This window comes from Artemia sp. Qi Xiang Cuo, chromosome 17, assembly GCF_049724085.1.
Source record: "Artemia sp. Qi Xiang Cuo chromosome 17, ASM4972408v1, whole genome shotgun sequence".
Lineage (NCBI taxonomy): Eukaryota > Metazoa > Arthropoda > Branchiopoda > Anostraca > Artemiidae > Artemia > Artemia sp. Qi Xiang Cuo.
This window is the reverse complement of record NC_142810.1, coordinates 39,847,395-39,869,993: the sequence shown is the minus strand read 5'-3', so window position 1 is coordinate 39,869,993 and position 22,599 is coordinate 39,847,395. Positions and strand designations below refer to the sequence as shown.

At 37.5% G+C, this 22,599-nt stretch overlaps 1 protein-coding gene across 3 annotated transcripts in view; it reads left to right on the top strand.

The window, feature by feature from the left end:
• The window catches only part of LOC148942190 (serine/arginine-rich splicing factor 2-like), a 29,969-nt gene that overhangs the window by 6,000 nt on the left and 1,370 nt on the right, over positions 1 to 22,599 (top strand). For 2 of the 3 annotated variants that reach the window (XM_089103690.1, XM_089103689.1), the window contains exons 2-5: positions 9,542 to 9,703; positions 12,401 to 12,484; positions 17,054 to 17,121; positions 19,261 to 19,448. In XM_089103690.1, coding sequence (XP_088959816.1) covers positions 9,542 to 9,703; positions 12,401 to 12,484; positions 17,054 to 17,117 — 310 coding nt within the window. In that variant the 3' untranslated portion in view covers positions 17,118 to 17,121; positions 19,261 to 19,448. Of the gene's footprint in view, positions 1 to 9,541; positions 9,704 to 12,400; positions 12,485 to 17,053; positions 17,122 to 19,260; positions 19,449 to 22,599 lie in introns of those variants that run through there. The other variant, XR_016143214.1, reaches the window with a different exon arrangement.

Here is a 22,599-nt window from a genome sequence, read left to right as displayed (position 1 = left end):
TTTGAATGGACAGCAAGATCAGTGCTGTTTGTGGGTATTGGTGTGTGGAAGGCTGGACTGGTATTGTGGGCGGCTTGATTCAGGGTTTTGGATGGAGGTGTGGCAGCTATAAGTGGATTTATGGATGGAGATGCAATAGAAACACCTGGTGTGTTTGATGGTGATGTAGGATTTTCAAGAAATGGATGTGCAATGGGTTCAGCCTGCAGAGTTCTTGCTGGTTGACCAGTAGAAAGTGGTTTGTTTAGCCAGTGAAGAACTTTTATATGCTTTTCTGGTGATATGTTCCCCCATCATTTGTCTCAATTATGTATGATTGAGGATTAGTGTCTGCTTTCTTTATTAAACCAGATTCCCATGCTTTGCCATGGATTTGGGCTTGGACTGCTTGTCCAGCTTGTAGATTTAGCTTCTTTGAGTTTCTATCATGATATTTCTTTTGGCCTGTTTGTTGCTTATTTCTATGTTTTCTGAATTTGCCATGATGGACTATATGTGGAGAGTATTCAAGTAAGGTCAAATTATAATCCCCTCTAGCTAGCTCAGTTTTGACAAGGATATCTTTAACTTTCTGTACTGATCTTTCTGCTAAGTCATTTGACTGAGGGAAATTTGGTGATGATGTCTTGTTTTCCATTACCCAGTCTTTTATGAATTTCTGAAACAGTTCTGAGGTAAATTGGGGGCTGTTATCAGACACAAGTATGCATGGGATTCCATGTCTTCCAAAATAAACTGGCTTTAATAATCAACTGTTATAAAATAGTGTTCTCCATTATTATAGAATAAATTGCAGCCAACCTTTTCCCAAGGTAAGTGGGGAACGTCATGGAGTAACAAGGGTTCCTTTTGATTTGAATTTTGGTATTTGGTGTAAGCATAGCAATGTTTTATATAGTCTTCAATATCCTTTGTTATTTTGTGTTGTTTTGTTGCTCCAGTATATGATGGAGCAAGCTTGCTGCTTGGTCTTTTCTATTCCTTGATGTGCTGCATGGATGTGGTTAAGAATGTCTTTACAGGATTTGAGAGGGATGACCTAACAATCTGCTTTCAGAATGATCTGACCAATTCAGACCTGACATTCCAAAATGGGAGTATTTCTACAGGTAGACTTCTTTTAGATTTAGGCCATCCACTCTGGATGAATTTGCTGAGCTGGATTAATTGAGGGTCACTTGCTGCCACTTCTTTCAATTTGTGTAGTCTCTTTTGTGCTTACTGGAAAAAAAGCCATCACAGAGTGTACATACAACCATGTCTAATTGAGTCTCATTGCCTTGATCATTAAGGTGAACCATGACAATGCATCAGTGACAGGAATTTCTTTGCCAAGACAGAACACCACTGTGAAATCATATGGTTGGATTTTTAGTAAGCATCCACTGTAGCCTTGTTGATGATTTTGAAATTTGACAGTTTAGCATGTCTTGCAGAGGTTTATCATCTGACACAACAGTGAATTTCTTGCAATATAAATATTGATGGTAATGCATGCTGCCAAAGAGGATGGCATACAGTTCCTTTTCTATTTGGGAATAGTTTTGTTCTGTTTTGTTAAGCAATCATGAAGCAAATGACACATTCCTTTTGTTCTGAAGAATGGTGGCTCTAAGGCTAAACTTTGATGCATCATCCTGAAGCTTGATGTTTCCTGATGCAGGGTCAAAGAATGCAAGAGAGTCACAAGTCGATTCCTTGATGCAGGTAAATGCTGCTTCATGCTGAGTTTCCCAATGGAACTGTTTGTTGGTTTGCTATTTTACAAATTGGTTGGTTCAGCAATGAAAGGTTCACTATATATCTTGCTAGATAGTTCATCATTCCCAAAATGGTTTGTAGTTTGTTTTTATCAGATTGGGCCTGCCTTTCTTTTAGTGTTTGAACCTTTTGTGGATCTTGATTGATGCCATTTTTTGGATATTATGTGTCAGAAGTAAGGTATGCTGTCTTGTTTGAACAGACATTTTTGTAGTTTGAATTTGACCTGTTTCTGGCAGACTCTTATTAGTGCACTATGAACGTTGGCATCATGTTCTTCTTCAGTCTGGCCAGAAATGATGATATCATCCACTATGACTGAGAAACCTTCAAAGGCCTCATCCATGCAATGCTAGAATTCGTTCTGTGTGGAGATTAATCCAAAGGGCATCCATTTAAATTTGTATTGGCCATGTGGTGTATTGAAAGTGGTTAGCTTGGATGACTCATTGTCAAGCTCAAGGGACCAATATCCATAACAGGCGTCAAGTTTCGTGAAATATTTTGCACTGGCGTGTTTCAAAACTGCCTCATCAAAATGTAGGCATTGGATGATGGGGGTGTTTGATGACCTTGTTCAAATTGTGTGTGTTGATGCATATTCAAAGACTTACCTGGCTTTTCAACTATGATTATAGCATTAACCCAGTCAGTGGGGTGGGAGACTCTCTAGGACCAAAAAATTCTTCATTCTATCAAGTTCCTTCTTAAAGTTGTCTTGAAGGGATATTGGGATTTGTCTGGCCGGCACAGCTTTTGGTTCAGCTCTTTCTTTTAATGTGATGTTGCATTTTCCTTCAAGGGGGCTGATACCTTGGAAAAGGTCACTAAATTCTTCTTGAAAGTGCACCGAATTTTGCAGCTTTGAGTTTTCAAGTGATAGAATTAGTTTCACCAAAATCAGTTTCCTGCTCATGCTGAACCCAAGGATTGGTATCTGGGCATCCTTTACTATGAAAAAGGGTTGGGTTACTTTACTGCCATTTGTATAAGCACAAGTTAGGTTACAGATTCCAGGAATTTTTTTTACCACCAAAGCTGGTGAGGGTATGTAATGTCTTAGATATAATGGGTTTTGGATTAAGGTTGTTGAAGTTCCTTTCTGGTAAAATACTGGCCTGTACACCAGTATCAATTTTGAAGGTGACTTTTAATTGTTTGTTGATTGTTAATTTCACATAAGGTTGGTCACTACCCATTTCCATGTTCCCCATTTTAATGATGTTTACTGTGTCAATAAAGATGTCATCCTCTTGGCTTTGGCCTGCCTCTTGGTTTATGAGGTTTACTGTTTTCTTGCTACTTTTGCAGACTTTTGCAAAATGGTTCAGCTTGTCACAATTGCAACATACCTTAACTCTTGCAGGGTATTTGTGCAATGGTGAGTAATCTCCACCACAGAAGTAACAAGGTTTCGTTTGTGAGCTGTGGTTTGTCTTCTTTCCCCTTTGAATGAAATCCACTTCTTGTTTTATATGTATATCCTGGCTTGGACCAGGCTGGGCCATGGTTCTAAGTTGAACTTGGGTTTCTACATGTGGTCTTGCAATTGTTACTGCTTGTGAAAGGCTCAGAGTTGAACCTGTTTGTAAGAGCTTTTCTCTAACCTTTGCTGAGGTTCTGCAACATACCAGTCTGTCTCTTATCATTCTTCTTTTAAGGCAGTTGTTGAATACTCACATTCTCGACCCAACAACTTTAAGCCTGTGATATACTGATCAATAGTGTCACCTTCACATTGGTCTCTTGAGAAAACTGTGTTTGATAGGGGGTTGAAATGTTCATTGAATTTTGATATATGTGCATCCAAATTGTCTGTTTCCTTGTCACATATTGTAAATGTGCTAAATAAATCTCTCCCTTTGTCTCCCAACCATATTAGCAAGAATGCACATTGTATTTTTTTGGATTTTCCACTGATAGGGCCTTGAATATAAGATTGGCATGTGTTCTGAATCTTGACCATGCCTCCTTCAGGTTGTTACTTGACCAATCCATTGTAGGGTATTGTATGCTGGCTTCCATATCTGACACCATGTAAAAATTTGTTAGATACAGCAATGACTTCATTCAATAATTGTAGAAACCCAATTCACTAGAATAGAAAGATAAGTTAGAATGTTACATTATTATTATTATAGCTGCAACAGCAACTGGGAGGTGTGAAAGTGAATAAAGGATTGTTAACCAAATTTGTGAGAAAGAACATTTATTTCTACCCATTTTTTACCATATTTCCTTATACTTGATATTAAGTTTCTTTTTAAGTGGTTTTCCCTGGTGTTTCACTTTATTTACCTGAATTTTGATGTTAGAAAATTTTTATTTTCTATTCCCAAAGGACTTGTCCTTTGTCTGCTGATAAACAGCTGATTATCTGTTTGTAAATAAAGCCAGGCTGAATTCAGTGTCCTTCTTCTTCTTCTGAATTTGTAGCCAGTAATAAAGCGCAGTTGCCAAACGCTAAATACTAAAATACCATTGATTGCGTTGGCTCGTCCGTTTTTGCGTATTTTTGGTGGATAATTTGTGCAGAAGGGAGCAATAGCAAACAAACAAGAGGCCGAATTGGTACCAGCGGGATTTTAATCCTTAAACTGCTGTGAATAGGTGATTTGAGTATTGCACTTCCCACATTCTGTCTACCTCGAATATTGTCAAGTGAAAAATTAACACGGACGAAGTGAGCCTACTCCATCAAAAAGTGACATTCAAGGATAGACTAAGTTTAATTTAAAAGTTAAACTCACCATCAAAGTATTTCTGGACATTTTAACCATTATAAATATCTAGCTTGCGTGAAGCAGTGTTGCCGACTCAAAACAAGTTAGAACAGCGTTGCCAGCGCGATGCGGCCAAAGAGACTTCGCGAGAGCCCAAAAAAAGGGACCGATAAGTGCGCGACATGTGATGAGAACTTGCATGAGGATTCATGTGCTATGAACTGTGATGGCTGTGGCCTCTGGATATGCATTGACTGTCTAGAAATGTCGGAGGCAGAGTACTCTCTACTGACTAAAATGACGCGACGAGTTGGCTGTGAGTGGAAATGCCCACTTTGCAAAAGTAACCCTCAAGTGGCGAGTGGGGCATCTTTGAACGATATTCAGAAGATTATGGATAAGAATCTCAAACCATTCCGGTCTGCTCTTAATGCTGTAAAGGAACTGGACACTAAAGTTAAGGATGCAGTGAAAGAAGCGTTTGCCGAACTAAGAGACCAGCTAACCACTGATGTCGATAACCGCTTTAGTGGTGTTGAAAGTCGGTTGGCTACTATCGAACAGTACACCTCATTTGACCAGGCAGCAGTTCAGAGATTGGTCGAGTCAGAGATTCGGACATTGAAAAATGATCTTGAGGTGCAGCTTGAAACTAAAGTTAGACACATGATTGCAGACGACAGGGACCGGCAGCGCCAAAAGCTTAATATTGTTGTCTTTGGTGTCCCCCCTCAGACAAGTGATGAACTGTACATCAAGAGATACCTTGCGAGTGATTATGGGCTGCCAAATGTGAGCATCTCAAATGTCCGTCGTCTGAGTAATCTGCAAACCCAAGGACAAGCTGCAACCACCAGCACCGGACAAGAAGCCTGTTCCTATAATGTTCTCGGTCCCTGATTTTAAGACTAAGAAACAAATCCTTCAAAAGTCTTATGAAAGAAAAGGGTCAGATACAATCCAGTTCCGTAATGATGTCTCAAAGACTGACCGCGAGAAAAGAGCAAAATTATACAAGGAGTTGCAGGCTAAACGAGCACAAGGCGAAACCAATTTGGTTATCCGAGGCAACGCTATAGTTCCAAAAAACGTGCCGACTCGTGCAGTCCTGCCGGCTGCACAGGAACTCTAGAAGATATGCCAAGTGAAGTAACTTATGTAAATAGTCAGTTAGATGGTAGTGATTTTTGAAGTACAGTGCATACAAGTGATAATTATAGTGATGCAAACCCAGAGACTTCTATGTCTTCTTATGGACTTAGTACAGATGCAGGCAACAGCCATTGCAAGAAAATTACTGGACTTAGTGTGGGGTTTAGCAATGTTGATTGCCTAACCTCGAAATTTCAGGAGGTCAGATGTGTCCTCTCCGCAAATGAGGCTGATATTTATGCGTTCTGTGAGATTAAACCAAAGCGAACCTCCCTACCCCTGACAGAATCCCAGATACAGATTTCCGGATACAGACTGATGACAAACTTATTGACGGATGGTGGCAGAGGAATAGCCATATATGTACGAGAAACGATTCAGGTAGGCACTATTGATATTAAGTCAGAATATGAGCCATGTGTAGAACAAATTTTGATATCTATTAACCTACCTGGGGGTCCCATTATACTTGGTTGTTTTTACAGAAGTCCAACCTCGACGAGTCTGGAGAACTCACTCTCGGCTATATGCCGGTCTATTGATGGTGCTGCTCGAAAGTGTAAGAATCTAGTCATAGTCAGCGACTTTAACTTACCTATGATTGAGTGGACTGAGGGGTACGGCCACACGAGTAACGCGGTTACGCAGTCTTTTCTTGACTGCTTAGAAGCACACTCGCTGTTCCAGGCGGTGACATTCCCGACCAGATATCGAGAGGGACAGAATCCTTCACTCCTTGATCTCGTTTTGGTAAATGATCCTGAGTCACTCATTGATATAGAATCGCAACCCCCATTTGGAAATAGTGATCACATAGCTATAAAATGCAGATTTCAATTGTACCCACAGACATCGAATCTAACCAGACATGTGTATACAAACTACAATCAAATCAGGCGTGAACTCTGTCAGTGCGATTGGTCATTTGTCGAAACAATGGAGGCAGAGGACACGTGGGAGAAAATGAAAAATATGTTGTTAGACACCGTCAGTAGAAATACAACTACCACGTGGAGACAAAAACCGAAAACTCTTCCCTTTATGACCAGAGAAATGAAAAGTGCAAGGAACAAGAAGAAGAAACTGTCGAAGCTCATAAATCAGGACCCCCACAGAATGGACTACCTGGTAAAGTTCAAAGCAGCAAGGAACAAAGTTCGAGCCCTGTCCAGAGAACTGATAGATAAATATGAGGAGGCCATTGCAGCAACCTCAAAAACCAATCCCAAGAAGTTCTGGAAATATGCCTCAGCACATAAGCCTGGTAGACACACGGTTTTGGAGCTGGTTTGTAATGGAGCCCAGTCAAACGACCCCCAAGAAATTGCTGATGCCTTGAACCACCAGTTTACATCAGTCTTCACACCCGCAGACAAAGCCCCCCTGCCAACCCCACCATGCTACAAAATCACCACTCAAATGACACCAATAAGAGTGGATCAGGCTGAGCTCGAATCTCGGCTTAAAAAGCTTAATCCAAATAAGTCTGTTGGGCCTGATGGCATACATCCACGACTCTTAAAGGAAGCTCATTCCCAACTAGCAATACCCCTCTCAAGACTCTTCCAGAAATCTATTGACACTAAAGTCATACCATTGGACTGGAAACTAGCCCATATCTCGCCAATACATAAAGGAGGAGACAAGAGCAAAGCTTGCAGTTATCGGCCAATCAGTATTACGTCTGCTGTTGGGAAAATCCTAGAAGGTATTGTCAACACTGCCGTTCTTAGACATTTGATCACAAATAACCTTCTATCAAAACAACAACATGGTTTCCGACCAGGCAGATCAGTCGAAACCAATCTGATTGACTCGTATAATTACATAACTGAGCTCCTCGACCAAGGTCTCCCAGTGGATATGGTCTTCCTAGACTTTGCTAAAGCCTTCGATAAAGTCTGCCATCAAAGGCTTCATTTGAAACTGAAGGCAATTGGAATTCAAGAGGGAGTGGTGGACTGGATCACGTCTTTTCTAAAGGGAAGAATGCAGCAGGTCAGAGTTTTTGGTGAAGGTGGCTGAGCTTACTACTCTAAAATAGCTGAGGTCTTAAGCGGTGTTCCTCAAGGAACAGTTTTGGGACCTACACTCTTCAATGTATATATTAATGACGCTCCAAGAACTGTTACAAGCAAGCTTAGCCTGTACGCCAACGACTTAAAGCTCATTGGTCCTGTTGGAACTCAGCAAGGTGTGACCTCAATACAGTCAGATCTTGACAGCTTTGGCAAATGGGCCAAGACATGGAGGCTCGAGTTTAATGTCGAAAAGTGCAAGGTTCTCCATTTTGGAAGAAATAACCCATGATGGCAATACTCGATGTCAGCAAATGCCGGTGTGAGACAGCCACTCTCTGAGAGCCCCTCTGAAAGAGATATGGGGGTCGTTGTAGACAAAGACCTTAATTTCAACTGCCACACCCGAGCTGCAGTAGCAAAGGCAAACCAAACTCTTGGTCTCATCAAACGTACAATGACAAGTAGATCCCCTGTAATAATCACAAAACTTTACAAGAGCCTGGTGAGACCAAGATTAGAATTTGGAATGTGTGTCGCCACGCCAATTAATAAAACAGACCAGATGGCTCTTGAGTCTGTCCAAAGACGGGAGTCAGAATGCGTAAAGGGGCTCAGAGACAAAGAGTATGAATGCCGACTGCAGAGCCTCAAGCTACCAACTCTGACATACTGTCAGCGAAGAGGTGATATGATAATGACCTACAAACTGCTCAAGTCTGACGACAAGGACCTCTTTCAGCCTGCCCAGTTGTCAAGAACCAGGGGTCATTCAGCGAAGCTTTTTTAGAAACGTGCTAATACAAGGAAGAGGAACCATTTCTTCTCCAACCGCATCATAAGCCTCTGGAACGATCTGAGCGAAACGACAGTGAGTTCACCATCCGTTGACAGTTTCAAAGCCCATCTCGATAAGGAATGGGAAACCAAACTATGGCTCACGCAATGGGATGAAGCTGATGTCCCGCGGCCCTATCATCACTAACTGGCGTACACTGGACTCGTCCATATCGCTAGCAAGTGCGATTTAAGGTAATTTTAAGGTAAGGTAATTATGTTGATGCTTAAGAAACCCAAGTGTTCAGCTGTGGTTAGGGGTTTGAAGGTCTTAGTGGAGGCTAATTTATTGCTGGAAGTTTACTCAATAATTCCAGTAGCTACCTGTTTCACAACAAAATATTGATGTTGGTTGTGTGTTATAGTCATCAAAAAAGCTAATCTTCATTCTACTTTTCTCCAAAAACCCATCATTAGGGCTACTAAAATTCTTCTCTTCTATTTCAGCACAGACATGAAAGTTGTTATTAATATTATTATTATTCATTTGCAAACCCATTATACAAAAATAGGATGACAGAGCATAAACACAAGAAAAAAATTTATCACAATAAGCACAATAACAAACAATTATTAAACACAGCCAGTACTTCAATAAGTTAACAGATGAGTTCTGAAGACCAAGAATAGTTCAGCTTTGACAGACAAGTATTATATACAGACACTTAGTTTTCTACAGATATACAGAATTACATATTATTTCGAGCAATATTGTTGTTGACAATATTAATGGCTTCTCTGATCTCTATCATTTTCTGAGATTTCTCTTTGGCCAAATTTTTAAATATATAAAGCTTATAATATGCAGACTGTTTCTTTTCAATAACACTAAATGATTTTGCCCCAATGCATTGTATTGTCATTCTCAAATTGATTTCTCTAAAATGATAACACTAAAGGTTGAATTTAGACCATTGCCATTTTGAAGTTGGATTATAGAAGTCTGTTTTCCTTTCTTTATGTAGATGCAAAATTGCAGTTATTTAGTTTATAGTATTTTTTGGAGGCAGTAGTGTCCAAGTGTTCCTTTTATGTGTCTTCTGTTTTTAGATTTTATGACAAAAGAGATGCAGAGGATGCAATGGATGCCATGGATGGAAAGCGTCTTGATGGAAGAGAGCTGAGGGTTCAGCTTGCAAGATATGGAAGGCCTATTTCACCCAGCAGAAGAAGTGGGGGAAGAAGAGATGGAGGATCTAGGTACAGAGGAAGGTCGGTTTTTGTTCATGCTCAACTTAGTTCAGTTTCTTTTTAAGACAGTTAAAAGTAAGATTGAGTATATGGAGTTATTTTGTTGTGCCTAAGTCCACTTATACCAAAAGCAATTTCCCTTGAATAAAAATCCCTCCCCTCCTTTCAGAAAGATGGAAATGTAATAGTGTAACAAATGTCATCAACCTCTTCCACTAAGAAAAATTCTTCAGTCCTCCCTCCCTCTCCAAGAGGTAACCTGTGTATAACCATTTAAATGCTTGACAACCAAAGGTAATACATTACCAAAGGCTTAAACAACCAAATACATGGATAGCCTTTGCTAATGGCTCATCAAATTTTTTTTCCATTTATTTGCCCCTTTTTTTCTCTCCCTGTTCCTGACTTCTCATTGCAGGAAAATGGTAAGGGTTTTTATCGAAATTTTGGACCTCCAGTTGAATTGATGAATATAATCTTAAATTTTGGAAAGCTGTATAAGATTATTGTCTGGGTCCAAAAAGGATGGTTTCTAATTGTCCTTCAGCCAGAGCAGACACTATGCAATATTGAAGTAGTTTTATTTTCTATGTCAGAGGATATGGTCTAAAATTGTTCTACCAAAGTTTAGTTTCTTTAAGCCATGTTGCTGCTTCTGAGTGGAAAGCTCTGTTCAAGTAAGCAGTTTCAAGTTGAAGTTAGGCTAAAATGAATTTAAATTAAAATGCTTAAGATCTGGAACAGTTTCAGGTGCTATTTTAAATTTTTTTTTTTTTTTTTTTTTTGAAGAAAAAGTAGAAAAACTGAGAGATCTTGAAAAGGGGTACTTTCCTGTTGGTTAAAAATGCTGCCATGTGTAAAGTATTTCTGTTTATGATTTTATTTTTGTTTTTGTAATTGAAATAGAAGAACCAAAAATGAACAAATATTGCCTTTTGAATCTATATTAGAAAGCTGTCCCACTGTTAGAAACTCAATTTTTGAACTCAGGAGAGATACAGTTTTCTTTTTAATGCTTATCAATACTCATTGAAGAGCTGATGAATGTGTATTGCTTCCATTTTCTTGTATCGAACTTTGTCCGTGGGATACACATATGTCATAAGATAGTAACTCAACTCGAAAATAGCTTAAAACCCAATTTGTTGCAAGAACAAGCTAAAGACAAAAAGGTGTCACATGTCCCTTCTCTATCTGCCTTCCTTATCACACCCTTTGGCAAAGAGGGTTGGTATATTTTGCCTTTTTGAAGCAGAATTTCATAAGGTTTTTCAATTCTTATGGTTGAAGAGCCAAAATTTGCCATTATGCTGCTAGTATTAAGTCAGACATGCTGCACCTTCTTTGAACCAAACATAGATTTTCATGTTTCCATTGTGGGTCATGTTCTTTCCAATACCTCTAGTCTTCTTGCCCTCTCCTAACAATTTTCTTTGCAGAAGGTATTATTTGAAGTACAATCCTGCTATTCACCTCTATGACTTAGGGATGAAAGCAGGACCACAGCTTCTTTGACAACCCTCTCATCACCAACTTTTTTGCAGGTAGGTAGACATTTTGCACCCTTTTTTAAGGGGAAGCATGCAAGTATTTTCACTCTACATTGATGGAGGCACAAACTAGGTCTTTTCACCCTTCAAAACCCTTTTTCACCCTCTGCAATCCCCTTTTCATTATTTAATCAGAACAGTAGGCATGTTGCACCTTGTTCAACCGCAATCAGGCAAGGGTTCTTGACACTCACCCCTTCCACTTCCAACTTGTAAGTGGAAAGGTAGGCGTCTTGCTAAAAAAAAAAGAAAAAAAAAGACTTACGATTTTCTATTTGTATGAGTTCAGGCACAAAGAGGCCCATGGTCTCATGAAGACAAATCCTCTCCTCCCCATAATTTTTTGTTTTGTTTTTATGAGCCCTTGAAACTGTAAGATTACTTTGCACCAAATTTTCAGGAGAAAAGTAGACAGGCAGTTTTTCATTGGTTAACTTTCCTGGAGAAAGTTATCCCAAATGGGCCAGAAGCAGATATGTTTTGCAAGGTCTCCACCACTTCTAAGCCCCACCTACATTTAGCAGTAAAGTATCTACTTCATTTGAAATTTGGTAGGAGGGTACCTACAGCCAATATGATGTTAATCAGGAAATTTTAGGCCATTTAACTAAAAGTCCAGGCCACAGCTGGCTTTAAATTTTCATTTGTTGGGAGTATCCCCTCGGTCATCATGCAAATAGTTATGCAATGATTATAGGCAATAATGCAACAAAACGACATTGCTTGGCAATTATTAGTAAAGAGTTTATGTATAACAAGAAAAAGCTTTCTGCAAAATGGCAGAGTTTATGTGTAACAAGAGAAAGCTTTGCTTTAAATGGCAACAATAAATAAAATATATGAGTACATATTAAACAATTAATAGGTGTTGCATGTTCATTCCAGATCTATTTCCTGATCTGGTTTCAGGAAATAGAAAGTAAATTTTATTTTAAGAATGCAGTGTGTGTTGAGACCATTTTTAAGGGACATATCATCATTTTATGTGGGTGTGTGTGCAAATAATTTTTTTTTGAGAAATACCAGTTTTGAAGTTGCAACAGGGCTGACAACCATGGCGTTTGATGGATAGTAAAGAAACAAAAAAAAAGGAAACGTATGAAATTATATGAAACGACATGTATGGGATTACTATGTTTCCTCTGAGTTGTTGATTACATTGTTTTAGATCCCGATCAAGAAGCCGAAGCCCCCGTCGATCCCGTTCCAGATCCAGGTCACGTGAAGATAAACGTGAAAAGTATCGATCTAGGTAAAGATGAATTTTATTGCTTTATTTTATTTTTGATTTTATTCCTGCTACTCCAACATACTTGTCATGGTGCTAAGCTACCAAATCCAAACTTCTCGGCTTGCCCCCCCCCCCTCCCCTTCTTGACCCCTTCTTGTAAGCTTGTCCTAATTATTGAATTTGTTTGTGTTCTGATAAAAATCTAACCTGTCTAAATTACTCTGATTACTTAAAAAAAAAAGTTTTCTTAAAGAGTAAAATACAGTAAGTAATGGGGGGGGGGGGGGCTGCCAGCCCGAACCGCCCTACTATCAAAGACAATTGTGTTCAGGTTTTTGTCATGGATGCTGCTATGTAGATATGGAAGATGCTGTTGATGTGATGTGTATATAAATATATTTTCATTATTTGTGACTGGATTCGTCACGCTCTCTTAGAAGTTTGAAATACGGAAGTACTTGGAGGAATCTGAAAGTGACTCTTTGAATTTTGAAATCCTCGTCCCTCCTAAATAACTATCTGAAACAGCTAGAATCACATACTTTCCATATTTAAAAATAACGTTTTTCTGAATCGGTAACTACTTCATTTCTTTAAAGAGGAATAGAGGAGGAGATTGAGAAAAAGAAAAAAGAAAAATAACCCGGTATGTGCAGCCGTTTACAAAAAAATTAAGGGGAGGGGAGTAAAAAAAAAACAAAAAAAAAAACAGGACAAACATCTTAAGAACAGCTTAGATTAATACCAACTAAAGCAAAAAACTGGTAATTGCAAAAATATTTGTATATATTTTGACAAGGGCATATATTTGACGTATATTTGCAAGTTATCAGGAAGTTATCATTGTAGTTATCAGGTATTTTGCAATAGGTTTCATCAAGACATGGCTAATTGTAGACAGAGAAAAGCCAAGACAGATATTCCAAGTAATTGAGAGGCAAATGTTTAAATGGCTGGGGCACGGGTAATTGAAGTTATCAAGTATTTTGCGATAGGTTGCATCAAGACGCTGGGTAATTGTAGACAGAGAAAAGCCAAGACAGATAGTCCAAGTAATTGAGAGGCAAATGTTTAAATGGCTGGGGCACGGGCAAATGGCAGGAGTATGCGTAACTCCTCTTATTGGACAAGTATGACAAGTATGTGTCCAATAAGAGAGTCATTCATACTCCTGCCATTTACCCGTGCCCCAGCCATTTAAACATTTGCCTCTCTTAGGCATGTCTTAGGCAAAGACACGGGTGGTCAGAAGATACGCGAAAACGACAATTATAGCGTGTCATAGGATCTGTCTTGGCTTTTTTCTTTCTACAATTAGCGACGTCTTGATGCCCTACTACAAAATATTTGATAACTTCAATTCAAAATCAACGGAGAGCAAAGGCACGTGCCGAAAATGAAAATGAAGAGCAAAGACAGACGCGGTTAGAAGACATGCGACCTCAAGCATGTGAGCAAGTCAAAAATGAAAACGTAAAGCAAAGACAAGCGGTTAGAAGACACGCGACACCCAGCATGTGAGCAATTCAAAAAATGAAAATTAAAGCAATGATGCGGTTTGGGATTTTGACATGGATAAATTCATCAATGCCTACCGTACCTCTGTTAAAAAAAAAGGTTCGGTGATGTGTATTTCATAATGACGAAAGACTAGCGGAGGTCAAAGGAACCAAACAAATTGAAAATGATGAAAAATTAAAAGAAACAAAGGTCTGGCGATAAAAGACAAGGGTTCATTTGGACGTCATATCATCAGGAAAGGCTATAATTGTCTGTTTTTAGAAGACAAGCGAAAAAGAGCATCCATATATAGAAGCCTACCGAGTGGCAGGGCCCGGTGGCGAAGCCGATTTTTGTTGATGTCAACTATTTTCCGCTGTTTTGACAATTTTAGAATTTTTATTACCAAACAATTGACCGAAAAGAACAATCTTTGGCATTCGATCATCTACTAACATTATAGGAATTATACTAATATTATATACTACTAATTTTATTGGAAAATTATAATTTCTAGAATCAGAAACTTGCAGAAAGTCTACGTAAAGAGTATATATGCGTAATAAATGGAAAGATAAGGTAATTTTTTTTTTATTCAAAATAAAAACATGTTTTGCCCCCTGGACTCATCTTATGTCAACTCATGCTAGAAAGTCGTGATTTTCAGATTTCTCTTGGTTGTTTCGACATTATGAAGTTGTTCGGGAAGTATCACGTTTTCATCAGTGTTGTCCATGAAAACCATGAAAATGAATACGCAAAACTAATTAGTGAAATTTGTTACTGTTTTTGTCCATATAAATTATAAAATTAACAATCTGTTGATTCCCAAAGACAGCTGCACCTTCAAAGGAAAGCCATGTGTTTTCAATCCCGGTGACACCAAAAACTAACTGTACATGGAGGTTTTTTTCTTAAAAATTGAATTCCCATTTTTCTACCTTTTTAACATATATGTATAGTTGTGGGACTTTCCTCTTAATTCATTCAAACAATCAGATTTCGTTTTTACTGTCCCTGGGTCTTTAAGAATAAGACAGTAGTTTGAGAATACAATTTAGTGCTGAGATTATTTTGAGAATCAGGAACCTTTTCTTGATTTCAACTTCGATCCTAAAAATTAATTTTGTTTCTATTTTGGTTAACTACTAATAAAGAAGTAATGATAAAAACAAAGTTGGGAAGGTGGCACAGATAACTTTCCAATATTAACTTTGTGGAGTTGGCAAAAAATAGCCTTAGGCTCGTGTGTTATATTTTAATCTTTGTCCTCTCACTGTGTTTCGTTTGGACTTAGATACAACTGCTTGCCATAATTTTTGATGGTCAAGGATTAGAATGGAAGCTCAGTGGGTATTTGTCCACTTCGCAGTTGATGAAGATAGGTTTCATTTTCTTTTCAGTTTTTAGAGTCAAGTGTACTATAGGTGTCATGTTTTGAAAGAAAAAAGGAAATAATAAACTATTAGAAATTATTAAATTGTCAACCAAAGCAGTTTTTTTTTTATTTGCAACTATATTGAATCTGGTTTTAATGACATAAAATACTGTTGGTTTTTTTGCCCATTGTTGCTTCAGGTGTTTACATTTTTTCCCACCGGAAAATTCCCTCCACGGAAAAATCTCCTCGTGGGAAATTCCCCCCCCCCACATGCAAAACTGAACAGTCACAGAGAAAGTACAACATAGGTACCTCAAAATGTTGATCAGATGTCCTAAGGGGTAACAAAAGGATCAGATATCAAAAACAGTTTTAGGACAGGGCCTGATTGGTCTCCAATTGCTTTCGATTTATAAAAAGGAGTAGAACTCAATTTCCGATCGAATGATCATCCTCTGAAGATTCTTAGACCATGAGGGGGAATTTGGGGTTGAGGACAGCCTCCTTCCTAGATGGAATAAATTTTGCTCATTTTGGGGCTTAATGTTACTCTTTACTTTCATAATAATAATACTGTGTACAAGAAATATTCCCAGAAATCAAGAGATATTAAATATCAATATCTACCCCCGCCCCTACCTTAGAACTAATTTTTCTATTTACCTGAAAGCTCAATGAGAGTTAGAATGTTCTGTTTAAAAATGCACCCTTTGAGGTATCTGTCCCCTTCCTAACAACAGTGAAAAAGGGTGTGGGAGGGGGATGGTTGCCCTCCAATCACTTTTGAATCTTCCGATTTCCATTTGAATGAGCCCCCTCCAAAGTTTTACGACCATAATTCCCGTAAAAACCTTATATCTTAACAATGAGCACCTTGCATAGGTTGCAGCCCTTTCCCCTGGGGCTGGAATGGGGGGGGGGGTGGAAGTTATCAAACCCGGAAGCATGGCTATTTGACCTTTGAATATTTTGAACAAAGAGCTACTTCAAGTTTCGATTGGATGCGTTTGAGGAAAAAATCAGTGTGGATGGTGGCTTGTTGTCTTCCAATCACTTTTGATTCTTAGAAAGGGCACTACAACTTTTAATCTGAAATCGAATGAGCCCCCTCCGAAGTATATAGAATTTTTCAATTTCCCTTCTAATGAACGTATGAAATCACCCGGAATGAATATGAGGGGGGCTTTTCCGGGGTGGGGGGAACGCCTACACCTTGCTGCTTTGTACTTAGTTGTTTCTTATGTATTTTTTATATTTTCTTTGTTGTTTTGCTTTTACTCTACATCAGTTTTTTTTTAATTTATGTCTTGTACATGACCTTTTAGGCTTTTAATATATATATATATATATATATATATATATATATATATATATATATATATATATATATATATATTTATATATATTTATATATATTTATATATATCTATATATTTATATATACATATATATACATATATATACATATATATACATATATATATCTATATATATATATATATATATATATATATATATATATATATATATATATATATATATATATATATATATATATATATATATATATATATATATATATATATATATATATATATATATATATATATATATATATACTTATCAATATCATTTAATTTTGTTGATAATTTTTAGACATGTCTAATTATTATTTTTTTAACATTCACAAAGTTGTCTTATGTTTGCAGGAGTCGTTCTCCGGATCGTCGTAAAGGCCGTAACGATCGAGAAGAAACTCCTGCTTCTGACTAAAAAGGTAAAGGCTCTCCCCCCTTCGCAGGATAGGGAGGGGTTCTGCAGTCCTGTCCCTATGATATTTCTTGACTTTCACCAGTTTCTCTAGGTTTTGTTTCCATTAGTTTTCTTATAATGCTAATCTTTTCAGTTTTAACGATTTGGAGCCTAAGAGAACCCCTCTCAGTGTAAGATAAACTGATGTATACGTTGTGTACATAATCTATTTCTGGAGGGAATGAAAAAATTGTGAATAGAGGATGATAAATACTTTTGAATTAGTTTTTAAACCCCAAATAATCCCTTTATATTTGTTATGCGTTTTTAAAGGGAATTGTCACTCTTTCGAAACCTCTTGTGTGGTTGTGTTTCAGATGTTATAATTTTTAGATCTTTTCTTATCATTAATTTAGTTTACTTTAACTATGACTATTTTGTTGCAACTGTATTCAATTCGCAGTGATTTTTTCCTTTGATCCGTTTGATAGTTTTTACTTAAGTTGCTATTAGTTTCAAGTCTGTTGTTGAACTAAAGTTTTGTTCTTCAAACCTTATTACATCTTTGGGTGACCCAAAAATAGGATTTTATTTCGGCGATTTTATGCAAGTTAAAGACTAAACAAGCGAACCAAAAAATATTGTGTTTATTGAATTAATTATATAGTGTTGTCATTTGCTGCTACTTCATTGTAAGAGTATGTTAATGGTTGTGCATTTGTTGCTGCAGACGAAATGAAGCGCTAATATCCATTCGATTTCGGCACTTTATTTTGTTGGATAGAGGGGGGGGGGCTGAGGCTTAAAAATTTTGTTTTTGCCATGATATTTCAACGGAAAAAATAGAGAGAAAAGACTACTTATTTAAATTTAATTTTTAGTTCGTTTAGGTTAAATTGACAGTGTTCTGTTCTACTAATCTTTCTACTCTACTACTACTACTAACAACTCACTGCAGTACCAAACCGTCTGAGGCCAACACAGCTACGCACGCTCCTCCTCCGTCCCAATCTATTCAATGCCTCCCTTTTTACACCCGCCCATGAAGTTCCTATTTCCTTTAAATCTTTCTTTATGACGTCGTCAAACCCCAGACGAGGATGACCTGCTTTCCGTTTAGCCCTAAACGGTTGGCCGAAAAGAACAATCTTCGGCAATCTGTCATCCTTCATCCGCACAACGTGCCCTAGCCACCTCAACCTTTCTTTCATTATAGCCCTTGAGAGCTTTATTGAACCACATTTTTCGTATAGCCTATTGTTTGAATACGGTCAGTCAGCCGGGTACCCAGAACAGTCCTTAAGTAATTTCTCTGGAAAACATCTAGCAAATCTTTATGGTATAGTCCATCTTAGTTCAGGCTGAGGGTTACCTTAATAGCTCTGAGTTGATATTGGATTAAATAGAGGTTTAAACTTAGCAATAAGTAAAGGAACTTACATTTTGTTTTCTTCAAAGAAACTCCTAGCCTGTCATAAAGTGTGCCGTTTCTCAAAAGCTGTTGCTGACAATGCTTTGAAATGTTTCAAGGTCAATTTTTGCTTTTCCTATTTTGCACATACTTAACAATACTTTCTGCGTTCAAATTACTGCAATGCAAAACTAAGGTAATATTCGAAAATGCATGCCACAAGTCCTCCTGTTGGATTGTTCTTCAGTGCAAAGACTTTTTCGAATATGACAATCCCAGCTTTATGCTCATTAATTTTTTTTTAATTCTCTTGATATTACCATTCAGTATTAAATTCCGGAAAAGGGGAACTTTAGCTTTTAAGTTTTAATTTTGACTAGGTGAGTTGTTACTGGCTTCTAAAACCATCCTCGGGAGTCTCGAAAGTCCCGAGTCGGGATTCTGGAAGTCCTCCTGGAGTAGTGCGTTGCTGAATCACATACGATAAATGATGCTCGGGGGGCCCAAGTTTGGTGGCGTGTGTATTTCGTTAAGAACTTCTCCCCCCCCCCACTGAAACATTATCCTAAATATGAATATAATAGTGTAGTTTGGAGATTAGGAAGTTGACAATGGCATAGATCTGCAAGAAGTAGTTCAAATGTTCTATATTCCATTCCCTGTGTTTTCTGAGTATCGCTTTTAATTTTTGTATTTAATTTAGAGTTTTGAAATACCAAATTAAATTTATATATCAGTATCTTTCCTTTTCAGCTATTTCTGGGGTCGATGGCTGCATGACTGTGAAAATCGATTAAGCCAAAAGGGTTTAAGATACCCAAGGTATATAAATGTCTTCTTTTTGTAATAGTTGTGAAAATTTCTTATTTGTTTTTGGTTTTATTACATGCACGCCCTCGACAGAGGTGGAACACTGAAATAAAGTTTTGATAGTACCTTAACTGTTTCTAATTAATATTTTTCTTGTATTGGTTTTGTCGCAGCGCTGATTTTTTTTTCAAGGCAAGTCGTATTTACAGTTTTCACAAAAACATGTTAAACTGGAATTTTTTATACTTTTTTTGGTAAAAACTAAACAAAAGGCATTAGACCTCATTTTTTTATAACGCGTAATTCTACGGGAGAGGAAAGGGATGGAATAAGGTCGAAAAGGGTCAAATATTTTTTTTTGTTCTCTTTCATATTCTGTGTCTAAAGTAGGGTATTTGGATGCATGTGAAGCTTTGTAAAAATAAAATCACACCATAGGACCAGGTATGAACAAAGTTACAAAGCTGCCTGTAGCAGAATTCGACAGAATTCCAAAAGCTGCCGACAGTTTAGCAGAACAACTTGTGTTTTGACAACTTTTCTTTGAGCAAAAAGTATTTTTAAATGCAAAAATGGCTACTTTGCTACCCCACTTTTTCCATGACGGCATAGGACGGTGTAAGTTAAAATTAAAAACGAAAAACTGGTTATGGTAAAGTACTGCTTTTAGACAACCTTTGAAATGGTGTCCGTTAAGAGACAAAGTTGGATGTTGGTTTATTTTAGTATTCGGGGCTTATAATAAAAAGTTTACTTCTACTTTATTGGATACTTGGATATTTGTAAATCTATTACTTTCCCCCCTTTTTTAAATTATGTTAACTTTAAGAGACACCTGCTGTAGAGTTCCGGAGCTAAAATCCAAGGAGGCCCGAGACCGTCAATCATTTTGACCAAAAGCATTCGTCAATCGATTGACGTGTGCTTCAATCGACCCTTCAATCTTGACTAAAGCTAATTTCAAGTTTAATTTTAACTCACGGCCAGATTTTTAGTCTCAGTTCAGAGTCGGGCAGTGAAGTGTCTACCGTCTGTGAAATGCAGTCTAATACCGATTTGGCTTTTCTTGCATGTACTTTGGTTGCGCTCAAGTGAAAACTAAAAGGAAATAGGAAACGTCGTTGGTTTACAACTTCTTTTTCTGCTCGATCGCCTTGTACTCGCGGTTGAAATTTGTTCTAAAAACATTAATTTTCTTTTTTAGTTCGGAAACTGTATAATTTGGTTTCATTGTCTTTACCGCCCGCGATATCCTGTTAAATGCCACACTTTTCTTATTTCGGTTATAATAGTCTCTACTTTTAACTTTCCAAGGGTGATCCCGGTATGACTTTATTAATAAACAGATAAATTTTTGTTTACTTCCCATGTGTCTTCCATTGTTGTTGGCGCGTGACTGACGCAATAGTTGAAAAAAAACTAGTCTAGACGGTCATTCACCCTCGTAAACCGCTTGAGTCATTCAAATTTTCTATCAATCACCGTTAAAGCTTGACTCGAGCGTCAAATAGGTTCCTAGACGGTCAATCATGCTTGAATCAATCGATTGACGGAAGCTTATAATCAAAATGATTGACCGACTCGGGCCTCCTTTAATCGTAAAATAAAAGTTATCCATGAATCTGAAAAAAACTGTTCTAGAAGTCCTTGTGAAGTGCCCCCACATGGCAGTCTTAAAGTCTACAAAGTAATGCCAAAATCAGGGGAAGCCTTGAGGTTCTCTATGCATGTATTTTAGTTTTGTTAATGCATAAGTTTTTGCTAAGATGAAGTTTTTCCTTGTTTCTTTAAAAGAAATTAAAAAGTCTTTCAGCTGGAAGTAAGGAGCAACATTAAAAATTAAAATGAATTGAAAGTATTCCGCATATAGGAAGGCTGCCCCTTCCTCATCCCTCGTTCTTGAAAGTCAAAGTTATTTAAAAACACTTCTCATTCAAATTCAAAGGCTTTTGTGTTTGAGCAGTCTTTCTTGAAGATTTGTAACAAAAAGTCAATTTCTACGGAAAGTTACTTTCAGTTATAGAAACTTGCTTTAAAAAATTTAATATTTGGCTGTTTTCAAACCACACCTGGCATTCTGCACCCCCCCCCCCCACCGTGTAAAATTTTCACCGGGAAACTTTCCTCTCCATAGAAAATCCGTCCCGTAAACTCCTCCCCCCCCCTCTGGAAAAATATCAGTGTATTTTCTAATACAAAATACTATATATAAACAATGGAAAAATTGCATAACTTACAGCACTTTCCCCAGGGGCTGCGGGGGTTCATGTCATCCCCAGAGGCATAGTTACTGGACTTTTCAACTCTGATGCATCAAATGGCTATCTCAGAATTTTGATCAGATGACTTAGGAAACAAAAGGCATGGGAGGGGGCTACTTGCCTTCCAGTTGCCACCTAAAAAGGCACTAGAAACTTTTATTCCCGTCCGAATGAGTTCTCTATCGATCTTCTAGTACCATCGGTTCGGTACAATCACCCCCGAACAAAATAAATAAAAAAAAAACGCAACTGTGATCTGGTAAACAATACAAAATTCCACATTTCTGTGGATAGGAGCTTGAGACCTCTAAACTACGGTTCTCTGATATGCTGAATCTGATGCGGCGACTTTCGTTAAGATCTTTTGACTTTTTGGGGGGTGTTTCTTCCCCTTTTCAAAGTCAGTCAAATATTCAGATTTTTAGCTTTTGATGTGGAACATTAAACCTAATGAATTACATATATTTTGAATCAGCATAAAAAGCCAATTCTGTTGATATATTAATTATTAGATAAAATGTCTTTTTTTAGAGTTTTGGTTATTATTAGGGAAGTCGCTCCTTCCTTACAGTTGACTATATTAAATGATCTTGAATAATGAAGAGCTGACAGGTAATTTTTATCAAAATGACGCATTTAATTTGTTGCTGTTGGTTGGTACTTTTACTCCTTGCATTTGACCAAAGAAAAAAGATATACTTTCAGTGTTTACTGTTTAAGAGGCATAGGAGAAATTATTTATCTTGCTCTTTTCTAAAAAAAAAGGGTCATCTGGGAGCTTTTCTTGTTTGGAAATGTGCTACAGATAAATAAGTATGTACAGTTTATTTTGAATACGCGGAATAGCAAAGTAAGAAAAGATCAGTAAAATTTCAAAATGAAATGAAAAGCTTGTATATAGAATAGACGTGCAAAGCCAAAACAAGCAAAGCAAATACAAGCCTAATAATTAATAAAAAAGAAAAAGAATGAACCCCATTTCTGCGCTCACTTGGATTATGTTTAGCTTCGACAAAGGACA